Source organism: Aythya fuligula, chromosome Z (genome assembly GCF_009819795.1).
Source record: "Aythya fuligula isolate bAytFul2 chromosome Z, bAytFul2.pri, whole genome shotgun sequence".
NCBI classification, from domain to species: Eukaryota; Metazoa; Chordata; class Aves; order Anseriformes; family Anatidae; genus Aythya; species Aythya fuligula.
Genome location: NC_045593.1, coordinates 78,908,754 through 78,923,337, shown reverse-complemented (window position 1 = coordinate 78,923,337; position 14,584 = coordinate 78,908,754). Strand labels below are relative to the sequence as shown.

The 14,584-nt window shown below is 36.6% G+C and overlaps 1 protein-coding gene across 1 annotated transcript in view; it reads left to right on the top strand.

The window, feature by feature from the left end:
* EDIL3 (EGF like repeats and discoidin domains 3) overlaps nucleotides 1-14,584 on the top strand; it is a 275,384-nt gene that overhangs the window by 185,162 nt on the left and 75,638 nt on the right. Inside the window, exon 6 of the mRNA XM_032206563.1 lies at nucleotides 9,856-10,037. Within this exon, the coding sequence (XP_032062454.1) occupies nucleotides 9,856-10,037 (182 nt within the window). The remainder of the gene's footprint in view (nucleotides 1-9,855; nucleotides 10,038-14,584) is intronic.

Here is a 14,584-nt window from a genome sequence, read left to right as displayed (position 1 = left end):
GATTGATTTTCAATCATCATTCAGAATTTGTTTCACCCTAATAAAATTTGTTTCACCTTTTAAATTAATTCTGTATTTTTTAACATGGCTTCAAACCCTGATCCTACAGGCTGCTTTACATAAATATAAGGTTATACCTACATGAAATGGCTTCAAGAAACAAGATCTAAATGCTGTTATCTGAATTTCCAGTTATTAAAAAGTTAGATGTTTTTTAGAAGAAGATGGAAACAGTTTAGAGGCCATGAGAACTGCCATTTCTGGATAGACAGATTTAAATAACAGCCATTTGCATTCAGCTCGTGTTCTCTACTGTGGTTAGTGCTCATATTTAGTGTTTTACTTCAACAGTATATTGCAGGATATTCCCATATTTTTACTTCTTTCTGTAGAACGTGTATTCCATCATAATGTAGAATTCATATTAGCACCACTAGTAGTTTTTAAACAATTTCAATGAATACATGCTGTAACTAGTAATGTTGTAATTTCTAGGAACAGTCGCTGTTCTTCTGAGGGGGAAAAAAAAAATGTCTCTAGGCAGCAAAATGAGATTTGCCACTTGAAAAGCACATACTCTTCTCTGTTGAGGCAAGGGAACATTCTGATTGTCAGGCTGGCTTGCAGGAATGCTAATTACATTGATGTTGTAATCCCATTGATTTTCATTGTAGACCTGCTAGAAAAAAATGCATATTGACTTTCATTGTAACTATATCTTGTCTTTCCAGTCTTACTTCAAGAGAATGCATTTTTTTTTCAAATTTGTTTTTTTGGAACAGGCAGATTTTGAAATGATGCAATCATTCAGTGCATATACATACACATGTCATGCACTGCCTTTAAATTAGAAGTAGTTGGTTAATTGTTAAAAATAAAATAGTATCAGCATCTGGTTCCTGTAACTATTTCAGAGAACCTGTTCAGACTTCAAAACAGTCAGCTAGTCAGAATCCAGATATTTCACCACTACTGATAGGATTTATCAAAAGTTATAAAGGAAATCAATGAGATTTCCTGTTCAATTAGCACCTGTGAAATTACCATTCCCACCAAGCCAGCATGACTGTAAGAGTGTGCATCTGTGTCAGCAGGTTACTCTAGAAGATGGGCAGAATGTGAGCTTTCCAAGTAGTGAACCTCATTTCGCAGCAGTGGTGTGAATATTCTTTAGCTTGATTTTTCTTTTTTTCCCAGGAGTTATGAAAACTACTGGAAATTTTAATACGTCTAGTTTAAGATAAGATTATCCACCCTATTTATAGAAATTGCTAGTTGGTCTAGTACAAATGTGACTGAAAAAAAAAAGTATCTCATTTGGAATGGATTTAGGAGGAGAAGGGGTTACAACACAATATAATACGTGTGCTATATATATGTTTTTATGTATGTGGTACATACTCCATAGACAATCAAGCAAACAATCAAAGAAAAATGTGCATGTTATTCAAGACAGATAAAAGTGAATATAAAACCAGAGAAATCTGAAAACAATTTTCTGTAATCACACTGAAATCACGCTGAACTTCTGCAGAATGCCATGTCTGATTAGCAAATTTACTAGTATAGCTGGAAAACTACTGAGTTTTCTTGTATTCTTCAAAGAAATATTTCAATCTGCACCTGTGAAAGGGAGAAAAGTGCATGGATTGCACAGGGTTCAGTAGCAAATGAAAGGGTTTATTTTGAAATGCAATTGGGTTGATAATTTTATTTTTTAAATGCTTAAATTATGCTTAGATTAGCTGTGCTGTGCCATAACCATTTACAGTGACTAGAAGCAAAGGAGATAGTTCCACGATTGCACAAGTCTCCTCCAAGTACAGCTGCCTAAGTCCAGATCCACAAAAATCCTTGGGATTTGTAAATAGAACTTGGAATTGCATATCTTTTCAGTCTGCAATAGAAAAAACAATTATTTTTGTACAGTGTTAGGGGCTATGGTTTCTGTATCTGCCATTCATTATTTGTGAAAGTATGACCATATGTCAATTACTTTGTAGCGCGACCTGAAAGTTTATATGAATTTATCTTCTAGGATAAATCACAGAATCACAGAATTTTCTAGGTTGGAAGAGACCTCAAGATCATATGTAGTTTAATTTTTGTGAAAGTTCTTTTTGTTGTTGTTGCTGTTTTTAATGCTACTTCATAATTTCTATTTTATTCAGATTAATCTTAGTAGTGTTTAATTGGCTATGTTATATAAAATGGTTAATGTCACTACCCAAACATGGTAAAAATGTCATTTTTCACAGTGCCAACTTGAAATTTAAAAATCATTTTCCACCTAAAGATTAATATATTTCTAAACAAGAGATCAGCAGATTAATTTGAGAAACTAAATTCCCCATACTCCTTACTGCAACGTAACTTATAAGTTTATTTTTTTTTTCACAAAAGTCATATTTCTGCTTGAAAACAAAATAGAATAAATGTAATGCATATCACTGAACTGTTGAATGCTGTAACTTTTGAATAATTAATGGTATAAGCTCAGAGGAAAAAAATTAGTTTTGGTGTTTAGATGGCATGTCCTTTCTGAAATCACAATGGAGTGATGGTAATTTTCTGCTGTGGCTGAACGTTGGCCACATGCAATATTGTCAAGATTCACCTCTGTGGTGGTTATACCGTGCTAGGCAGCTAAACACCACAACCGCTCTCTCACTCCCCCTCCTTAGATGAGGAGGGGAAGAAGTAAAGCCAGACCCAGTACAACCTCATTGCTTTTCTAGTTTCTAAACTCCTCTCTGGATTTTGGGTTAAATCTCCATTCATCCCAATAACTTGTAGGCGAGGAGAGCCATGGGCTTTCTCTCCTTGAGTTCGACTGTGTGTTTGGCATACATCATGGTTGTTCGGCACCCCCAGGTAGAACAAAGAACAGTGAAAGCAGGCAGGGGACATGCTGTCAGATAGAGCAAAGTCTGCTGCCCGAACAGTACATTGCTGTCCATGCTTGTGGGGTTAGGACAAGAAATAGTAAGACAGAGCAGGGAAGATTCAAGCTGGACAGCAGTCAAACACTGAATATAGGGTTGTGGAATGCATTCAGAAAACATTTGTTGGGAATTACATGGATTTAGTTTATGTGTTTTGGGATAGAGGTTTTTCCAGGTCATCTGAAACCTTATTTTTTTATAACAGGGATCCGTAAACAGTGTGGCTTCATTGTGGAAGTTTGCTTTCCAGGCCAGTTCCATTAAAAGCATCTTGAATGTGCCTAGGGATGCTATTAATGCCATTAATGTTTCTGAGTTCAGTACAAAGCAGCTCTTTATGGAGCAGTACTAAAAATACATATATTTTTTTCTGTCTACAGCTTTGCAGATAAGAGATTTTAGATATACCTTTCTTGTTGAGTTTAATACTAAACATGTTTGCTCAGAATAAAGTCCAACAGTCCTGCCTTGGATGGTGAGATGAAGTGAACACTAAGTAAAAGAGCATGACAAAATGGACAAGCACTAACTGGTCATTCTCCCATCACATTTCCCCAGCTTCTGGCTGCTTAGGGACTTTGTATATCAGAAGTTGTATTTTCCTTTAATTGTATTCCTGTTGGATAGGTTCCCTCTTTAACAAGGTCATATGTGGTAATTCCCCAGACATTAATCCCTGGGTTTTGCACAGGGAATTTACAAAGGTATCCATTCTGTGCAAACAGCAGAATGAAAAATTCTCCAAACTAGAGTAAAGCAAATTATTCCCTGACTAACAAGCCTCCATTTCAGACACAGCATCATATATATATCTATATATATGTATATATATATATATATATATACACATTTAAAAAGCTAATCTGCTTTCAGTGCCTGAGCCAGCATCTCCATGAGCTCCTGCACTATGCTGGAAGTGTCAGTTTTCCCAGAGCTGGGTCAGTGTAGAAAATCCCTCTGGGTGTCTATCAGAGTGATGTGAATCCCACCCTGGGGCTGCTGGCCGGCATGGGGAGATGTGTATTTTCAGAGAGACAAAACCTCTGTGTGAAACTGTACAAGGTGAAGTTGGCCTCTGGAGACTGTCATGTTCCTGAATCCGTGAGAGGGTCTGCTGACACCTCTCGTAGGAAGGGAAGCTGTGTCTCACATCCACCACTGCACAAAAACACCTTATGTGTTTAAACAAACAAAAACAAAAACAAAACAAAACAAAGCAAAAAAAAAAAAAACAAAAACAAAAACACACACAACAAAACAAAAAAATAAAGGATTTTATCATGTTGTGAAGTTGTGAAAAAAACAAGCCCTGTGAGAACATAGCACATGGATGGCGCTTCGGTGGCAGACCACCGAATGGTTGTCCATATCTATCTAACCAGCTCCTATAAAAATAAACTCATTAAAACCTGAAGAAACAGAACAAACCAGGAAGAGAGGTATGGATGGCATGGGGAACAACACGAAGAAACAGGAGGATGAAGCCTAGATTGCTTGGTGGGGATTTGATGCGTGTATTGGCATTAATTACTGCAATATCAGAGGTCATCTGTAATCCCATTGTCAGGGTTTGTGTTCGGCACAATTACCGTGCTGTGCTAAGTACAGCCAGAGTAATCTCATTCCAGAAAATGAGGAGCTTGGAGATAGACAGGATTGCAGATGTCTAAAGCAGATTTGTTTTCTGCATGCCTTCAAATTTGCATCTGTTTGTTTTGATGACGTTAGCTAGAGAGAAACCAACAGAGAAAATGAAAGCTATATATTCATGCTGCAAAATCAGACATGCTTCATTGTCAATAACAAGAAATCTTTTTCTTCTGTTTACAGAGGCATAATCTTCACATTTTCAAGTAATTTTTAAACCATTTGGAGGTTTTTCTTAATTTGTGGACTGACATAAATGTAGTCATCCAAATTAAATATACTCAAGTAACATGTTTACCCAGTGCTTTCTGCTTCTTATCTCCTACAAGTACTAATTTTTTATCTTGAATTGGTTTCTCCTTCCCTGTTAAGAGCAGGAATCAGTGACATATCTGCCTATTCTTCTTTATGTGTTTAGAGATGCCAATATGCTAAAGGTCATATTTCCTTTTGCATTTAGTATTTTTGTTAAGCTAGGGATATTTATTTATTTATTTATTTATTTATTTATTTATTTATTAAGAGACTAGGGTATAAACACAGAACTCATCTTCTCACTTTTTATCTGGGGGCCTTGTTGAACCATATACCCCAGGTGTACAAGTGAAATCTGGACATCTGGACTAAATGTTACTTGCTTTGTGGTGCAAAATATTATGTTGCATTTCAGACCTGGTTATGCCTGAGATTATAAAAGGAACATTCGAGGGAGTTTTATAGCCATTCCATCTTCAGATGGGTTGGTGGGAAGATCTCCAAAGAACTGAAAAGATATAAAAGAATCCTTAATTTCTTCTGTGGAGTTGTTGACTTTTGCCATCTTTCAATGAATCCATTATAAAACATGTACCTACTTTGTGGTATAGTTTTGCACTGTGTCTTCTTCATGGCCAATGGGGTATTGTGGGCATAGGTTTGTGTTTTTTAATGAGATTTAGAGAAACATCAATACAGCTTTATTTAGTGAATAACAATTGCCACTATAGGACTAAAAGCAAAATTGCTTGTTAGTATTTTGCTATTCAATGACATTAAAAGTAACAGCTCCAGATGACAAAATCAGCCTTGTGAATCTGTATCAGCAACCTGTCACACAGCTTTTTAATTGCTACTACCTGATTTTTTAACTTTTTTTTCTTTTTTTTTTCTTTTTTTTTTTTTTATCAAGTTGATTGTCATACCCCAGTGTGTTCACGTTAACTAATAAAATTGGTGACTGACGTTGACCAGGCTGAATTGCACAGTCACTGTGGTGGTATTATCACTCCCTTGGAGACTGCAGCTTGCCAAGCTGTCATGATTTTTTGTTAAATGAATTGTTGATTTAATAGTAGCAGAGATATAACAACAAACCAATGTGGCTTGTACCTGTTCTGCAAACATGCATATCTTAGTTTTGTTTAAAAGACAATCTCCAAAGGCTGTTTCTGCTTGTTTTCTCCATTGTTAGAAGTCTATAGCATATCACAGCCATGAAGCACTAAAAGGAACAATTGGTATCTTAAATTAAATTACCGTTTGTGGCCCAAATTGAGTATCTTTGTACAGCAGCTTGTCTGTAAACAGTTAGTCACTGATAAAACATGCTTGATAGAACCAGAGGCAGGTGATTCAGATGGTAGTTTTCAGGCAAAGTACATTTCTTGGGAATTTGGAGAGTAATAGTTTCATTATACCTTTTGTAAGGAGAAAGCATGACTCACAAATCTATTTGGCCTACTTGGAAAAAGTTAATGAGCCTATGGGTAAAGAAAGTCCATTTTCTGTGCAGTATTTGAAACACAAAAATGTGTTCAACTATTTCCTTTCAACTGATAAAAGAAAGTAAATTGAAAAGTTTTCCTGTAGAACAATGTCTGATTAAAAAGAAAGAACACAAGGATGGGTAAATGGGCAGTGATAACTGTGGAAAGAGCTTACTTGTAGAGTCATAGCAAAACCTTCACTGAAGTTCAATATCTTTTGGAGGAGCAAGGTAGCAAAATGAAAATTTAAGAAATGTAATTAGCATTTCTAAAATGTACTGAAGAGTTTTATAAAGATCTTGAAGTGCCAATTGACCTGGCTATGAAACAGAAGATTAAATTCAGTGTCATCAAGCTTGAGATAAGACTTCTCAAGAAAACAAGCCATTACTATGCATGCATCTAACATCTCAGGAGTAGATAGATTTGGGTGGGCTTCCTAAGGGTCCATATGCCAGGCCTGTGCCTAGAAAGTTGCTTAATTTCTCGGCAGTGCTATGTTCATGGCAGTAGGATGGTATTGCAAGTCATGGACCTGTAAGCATGAGGCTTAACTGAAATTTCCCACGTAATGAGAATAATCTAATTTATATCATGGCAGAGAAAAAAATCTTAAAACATATCTTAGTAGTGCATACATACATATTATGTTATAGAGCTGATATTGTTTAGAAAGTAATACCTATTCTACTGTTTCCTACACATCTCATTTTGTTATGCTTGGACTGAACACCAATGTAGTATCTTAAAGACTAGCATCTTTAACTTCTAGAAGTGATGAATATGGGATTAATTCACACTGAAAAACTGACAAACATGATAAACCAAGACTGGAACTGCAATTAAAGTAAGTTTGTACAATGAAGTACCTATTCCCTGAAGGTAGGGAGTTGCTTTGGATTTCAGGAATCAAATCCTCTTAAATCTAAGGGAAGGTAAACACTTTGACCATATATGGACAAATAGCTGACAAAGCACAGTAAGTGTTGTACTTGGTAATTTATCTGCCTTCAATGTAGAAGAGAATATTTGCATGTCTTCTGAAAGAAGTTCACACATATTTCAAGTACTGTTTAACACATACCAAGCATGAGAACAAGAATGCCTTCAGCTGAAGTCTTACACAGTTCTGCACCTAAAAAACTAGAAATCCTTGTCTCTTCTGACAAATTTGGGACATCTATGGGAGATTGAGGGTCTTGGTGGCAAATAAATGTTCTGCTTTTGAAAGTTATCTGCTAAGGCCAGATACTCCTACTCTCCAGCTCAGTCAAAACTGACCCTGATACATGCTGGGGTCCTGTCCTCATGCATATGATTTTCCTGTTAGGTCACTGAGTAATGCTAGCAGGGCTGTCATGGGCCCTCATCCTCAGGACAAGACATAATACAGCTGTATGCTCCACGTCCATGTGAAAATACCTGCTATGCCTCTACACTGCCTTTTTAAGCTCTTCTTAGAGACTTCTCTTCTGTTTCCACATCTCTTCTGTTTCCCCAAATCTCTAATTTTAAATATTTATCAATCTATACTTGCTATTTGTAGTGATGAGTTTCATGGCAAGGTGGAATCTGTCCTGTATATCCCTGTGAGTTTCATGTTTATATATATACATATAGACACATGTCTGCTTTCTTTTCCATTATGAAATGATGAAGATGTCCTAATAAGTAAATTAGATGAACAGATTTCAAAAACATAGTTAAGATTCCATAGGTCTTCCAATTTTTAAGTAACAGTTGATAACACAGTGAAAAATTATACTTTCCCAACAGACATGTTTTTTTTTTTGTTGTTTTTTTTTTTTAATACTTCATATATTGTACTTGCCTGTACTGGTGACAAGGAATTTGTTTTCTTCTGGCTCTTGTATGCATCTGGCACAGCAGCAGGAGAGTGAGCTGCATTTTGTTGCATTTTGCGTAGCATTAACAGAGTTATTAGTCAAGTTCTGATTGCATCACCTTCGTTGTTGGGAAGTATGTGATGCAAAAACCTAAAACTACAGTTTTAAACTCTAGGCAAGTTTAGTGGGCTGTGCTTGATATTATGGTACACATGTGCTTGATATTATGGTACGGTGTGGTGCACGTCAGTCATTAATTTCAATGGGGCCAAGGTTTCACTTGAGCTTTTCCTGGAAGAAAAGCCGGTTTCTCATTTGAGAAGTAACACATTTGGAAGTCACCCATGGGATTTTACTTTCTTCTTTCAGAACCCAAGCACCTGCTTACCCATGGTCTTTCCTCTGTAAACAACTTAAAGCTGCAATTTAGTTTTATTTGTCTCCATTATCAGTAACGCGCAATACCCAGGGATTGCATTGCCTAGCACTGTCTCCCTGCCTCAGCTTCTGCTGAGAAGAGCAAATTGTGCCGGTCACTCCTCCTTCTCTGTGCCTTTAAATTAATGAAGAATTAAATCATTTGTGACTTTCTGCCCATATGGTGTAAGGATTTCATAGTAGTACCATTTCAGAGTTCATTCCTGGACAGTGCTTAAGGTGAATGCACTGACAGGCTTCTGAGAAAGACTAAAGTGTAAGTAAATATCTTCTCTGTTCTGTTGAGTTTAATGTTGCCAAGGAGCAGTTGACCCATGCAGCAGATCTTTTGAACAACTGAGCAGATGAACTGCTACATTTCATACTCCTGCAGTGTACTTCTCTTGATATTGTGCATCAGAATCAAATTTAAAAAAAAAAAAAAAAATTTACTTGAAAGTGGTTGGTGATATTTAATAGTAGGCAGGCTGACAATCATTTGGATATAAAGAATTTTTTTTTTCTTTTTTTTTTTTCTGTTTAGATTGCTTACAATAACTGAATGCTATTGTTGATGTACCCAAGTTGGGTGGCTTCAGAAAAATATGTATGAAAAATGTCATGGCTTTAAGAAAGATTACATCAACAAGTACTGCTGTTCTGGCTGAATACCACTCTTAAAATTAGGAACATTTAAACATTACAGTTAAATACATAATTTGTGGTTTGCTCATTAGGTGCATAAGACCTTTAACTTTTTTTCAGAGTAAATGCATACTATATTTATAGATTCGTGTTTCTAAAGATGACTGCAATAACAAGTTGAAGAGTATTGGCTAAATGCTGACCTTTATAGCACGAGTAGCAATGTGGAACTTTACAGAAATTAGAGAATTTTGCTTTTATCGGCTATTTCAGCATTTGAATCAAAGAATCATTTTCTTGATGTTGGTATCTGTAAAGCACAGACAGCTCTTCAGAGAGAACAAACTAAAAGGAATGGAAATCTTTACTGATCTCATTAAATTTGTAATGAGAATAGTTACTTACAAACTATATTTTTGTACTTTTTCTTTCTTTCTTTTTTTTTTTTTTAAAAAAAAGAAGATGCTACTTAAGTGCTTTAAATCTCTTCTAATAAGGTATTTAACATGATATTCTGGATCTATTTGTCTGCTGTTTGTAATTACAACCATTTTGGACTTGGAGAAATAAATAATTTCGGTTGCATACATTTCTTCTTTCCATTCATAGGATGCTCTGGCCCACTAGGAATAGAAGGAGGAATTGTGTCAAATCAACAAATTACTGCATCATCCACTCATCGAGCTCTCTTTGGACTCCAGAAATGGTATCCATACTATGCACGACTTAATAAGAAGGGTCTTGTGAACGCTTGGACTGCTGCAGAAAATGACAGATGGCCGTGGATTCAGGTAACAGATGGAGCTGAGGAGAAAAAATCTCCTTGATTCAATTGCCATAGTCACTTAAGAAACTGATGAAGACAAGTGGTAAACTAACAGCTAGATTCTTATTCACTGTCAGAAATGTAGCCTAGACTAAAAGGGACTATTTAGTTGCAAAACAGTAATAATCTCAACTTTGCAAGTGCACAGATCTTTTTTTTTTTTTTTTTAAGAAAAGTGTGCATATGTTCCATTGTGACTTTAAGCCACAGAAGCAAATTTATAAAGACTCTTTCCAAGGAAGCAGCTTTCCACATATGCTACATTTGCTCATTAGGTCGTTAGTAGCATTTAGTAGTGATATCTCTTGGTGGAGGTACTTTGACACACTCCTTGGGCATAATTCTAGACTGCTTTAATGTGGTTTTGGCTGTACCAGAGCCTGCGGGAATTGTGTGTCCTCTCTGCTGAGCTGCTCGGTGCACATAGGTTAAGCATTGTGTGCATCATGCTGGAAGTAACGGGAACAGTTGTAATTAAGGTTGAAATAGTTGTTCAACCATATCTGCAGGGCTGAAAATACACATTTTTCCATTCCTGCTTGAGGATGTTATGGCTAGAATAGTTCAAATGGCAGTGCCCCCTTTGTGGGCCGGATTTCTCTGCCAGCAGCAAATGACTTTGGTATAAGTCTCATGAAGCAGTAGAATGTAAAATCTTGTGGCTGTATTTTAATGAAGGTAATGATTGCCTAGTGATTGCTATAGGTCTTTAGTTTTGTAACATTTTTATTATATATGAATTAGGCTAAGCTTTAGTGTCATCAACTGTTAATAAAAGTGATGCCAGATACTCGTGGAAAGAAACATTCATATTAATCACTACAGTCAACATGTGAATAGGGTACCTCCCTTCCAGTGAACCCGCCACAGGAAGAGGAGAAGACAGTACCTGACCATCTTATCCACCAGCACTGAGATGAGCTGTCCATATGTCTCCTGAAAGTGTCAGATACACTTTTCTCGAACCTACCTACCTTTGTGTGCATTGCATAATTTTTATTCAAGTTTTCATGCTGACTACCATTTGCAATTTTTGTGAGGGTTTCCCAGATGTTTGGGGAAAAGTGTGCAGGATTGCCTGTTCATTTTTCTTGTTTTGAGAACAGGCACAAAGCGCTGTTTGATGAAGTTCTCTGGAGCTGGTGTGGTGAGAATGCTGGGTTTTGTCAGTTCTGAAAAATGAAGCCTGTGTTACTGTTTGTTATTCACTGCAGAGTGAAAACACAAAGGTCTTTCAACATATCTGAAGTCAGTTTTCTTCTGACTGGAGGGGGTTGGGAAGTTTGTGAAATTTATATATTGAAAAAGACCTGGAAAGAATAACACAAAGGGACTTGCGAATTATGTTTGCAGGAGTGGAAAGCTAATGTAGCTAACAGATAATGAAAAATGTCCATGTTACATTAGCTTGTGGGGCTGCTACAGGGTGTGGGTTTTATTAAAATGTGTGGAGAAAAGAGTCAGAATCATTTAGCACTGGTCCCATCTTAGATATGGCTGTAGTCGAAGGTGACCTGGATGCAGACTGCCTGCAGCCAGTTGCTTCCATGTTGGTACTTGGCAAAGCCAGCACCTGTCATTGAGGCAGCTCTCAGAGAGCTGGGCAGGTTTCTACCCAGACCGTAATTATGTGTGCCTTGGACTTTGCTCCCAGGGAAGTCTTCTCTTTGTGCTTACCTGGAAGGAAGGTTGGACCAAAGGAGAAATATTTCTACAAATTTCAGCCCAGGGCATGAGGTTTGAAAAATATGTTCCTTTTTTGGAGTTAATGACCCAATCTAGGTAGTGCCAATCCCCTGCGGGTTATTCTGTAATTTTGACAGCCCTAGTATGTAAGCACTCTCTAAAAAGCTAATTAAGTGATATGATTAATGTGTAGTAAGCTCCTAGCATTCCTTTCTTTTTCTTCTCATTTTTCCTCAGAAATAAACTTTGGTCTCTAGTTTTCACAGAACTTTCCAAGTGTGGTTGTTTTTTTTTTGGAGTTCAGGGATTGCAATATTAAAACACGTTTAAATCTTAAGAGGATTTTTTTTTCCTTTTCTGATGATTTTTCTCCTTAAAACACCTGGAGAGAGAAATCTAAATTTGATAGGGAGATGATACTTATAGATAAAAAGTAATTTTTAGTGTTCTGGAGAAATCCTGTTTTGATTTGGCAAGGATAAAGTACTTCACAAACTCACATCTTATGCACTGTGTAGTAGTCCTTTACACTGGAGCCCTGTATGGTTCTTCAAGACTGCAATATGACCCCTGTATGGGTGAACAGTTTATGCTGAGAGAAGAGGAGCACAGAAGTCCCGTATGCTATAATTACACAGCTTCCATAATGGCCAGGGAGGTGCTTCTTCAGCAATTGTGGAAACTTACAAAAAGTGAGGCTACTTGGATCTGCTAAGTTTCTGGATAACTCCCTTCTGCTCTTGTGGGAGAAGTCCTCCTAACAACAGCTTACTCTTACTTTTACTTTCTTGACCGTCTCACCAACTTCAACCTGGATCATAATTTAGAGGGTCTGCATAGGGGACCTTCTCTACGTTGGTCTGGGAGATGGAGCAGCTGGTCCAGATTATGGCACTTTGAAAAACAGTGTGAAAGTGTGACAGAAATTAAATCTAAACTTTGAAACCAGAAATTACATTTTTAGGAAATGTAAATTAACATTTAATGCAGTGAACCTGAAGCTGTGGCCTGTTACTCTATTACAGTTTCTAATGCTAGATAAATCCTAGAGGAAGCTGTTGGATAATGGGCAAAGTCCCACAAAATATGATTATGTAAAGGCCCATTCCTATTTTTGCCTTGTTCCATCATTATCAATTTTCTTTGTCATTTAATTTCTTTATTTATATGCAGCTTGACAAATGAAAGGTTTGAGTGCTTTGGTTATAACTCACTTGTAATGAGTGTAGGGTTTTTTTTTCTCTAATCTTTCAGGTGTCTGACACACATGAACTAATTAGTATGCAATTTCATTTTCCCGCATTCTCTAAATGACCTGAAAATTGAAATTGCCATTTTAAATTTACACTCTCCACATGTAATTAGTAATGGCACTACAATGCTTGTAATTGGCTTGTGATTTAAAGGGTCAGTGACCATGTTTTTGAAAGCAAATTAAAGTCAGAGTAAGTCATATCTCCCTTCTAAAGTTCTGCTGACCTCTGTTTCTCCTCATAGGTTGACACTCTGATAAAACAACACCCATGTGTATTGTTCACTGCTTTACAAGTAACACTGACTTTTAATGTTTTTAAATACAGTGAGAAAAAAATAAATAAATCTCATTGGTCTTCTGTGTTTCCACAATTCTGTATTTCCTGAATTGTTCCATCTGTCAAAATGGTCACTTTGTCGTCACTTTGTCTGTTCTGTTAATATTCTTTTTTTTTTCTTTTTTTTTTTTTTTTTTTCCCTTTTCAGAACTCTCTTGTTAAAAGAGCACTGATTTCTCTTTACCTTTTTGTCCTTTTGCATTCATGGCTTTAAAATATGCTCCTTCTTTTAATTCTGATTCCATTTTATCTCTACTCCTTCCTTCCACATAGTTCATATCTATGTTCTTTCCTTCAACATAGTTCACACTATATTTTTTCTAGGCAATATAGAAATGGCCATGGCAGGGTTGTTGTTTGTATTCTCTCTCTGCCATATCCAAAGTCATTTTAGATGCTTCAGTGGAATGGATCAAATCCTAAATTATGATTCTGACTCTCACATACTTACCTTCAGTCATCCCTCTTCTCCTTCTTGTCACATTTTCTCTGTTTGTACCATTTTCCTTCCCACTCACGACTGTTTCTCTGTACCATGGTCTGCTCTCCTGTGATGTAATGGTAATATTTTAATGAGAACTGCTAATCTCTAACAAAAACCTGTAAGAGGACCTTCTAAATCTGTCTCCTCTTTAGTGATTTCTAACCTACAGATCCATGCCTAAACAGTAGATTTGTTCTTCTCCCAGTTTCACTAACCAAAGCTTGTATTTAGTAACTCATCCAAACCTCGTATTTCTTAACTCATTTTTCTTCTGTTCATGGCTAATTTACCTTATCCTCCCACACAACATTATCCTTTTTTGTATCACTGCAGTTATTATTCCTGTAACACACAAAGACTTCAGCCATGGTGGATATACAGAAAACGTATGAGCTGGAATGTCATGAAGAACACCATAAGACAAGATAAAATATTTCAGTATAAACAGCAGTGTAAGGAATGGTGTACAGTACCAAAATAGATAAGTCATGCAGTTAAAGTGTGTGAGTAACTTTGGTAGAATGGTGCACGTGGAAGAACCATGCTCGGGGATGAGAGAGCAAGGTGGGTGAATGTTGCCTTGTCAGATAAGAGCCTCAATTCTTCAGACTTCTGGAGGGGGTATGACCTTCCTGTTCTATAAATAACATCAGTGCATTGGTATTACTTACATTACATTAATTACATTAATATATGGCTGATCCATAGATCAACCTTTCTAAATGTTGACTGGCACAAGAACAGTAGTAC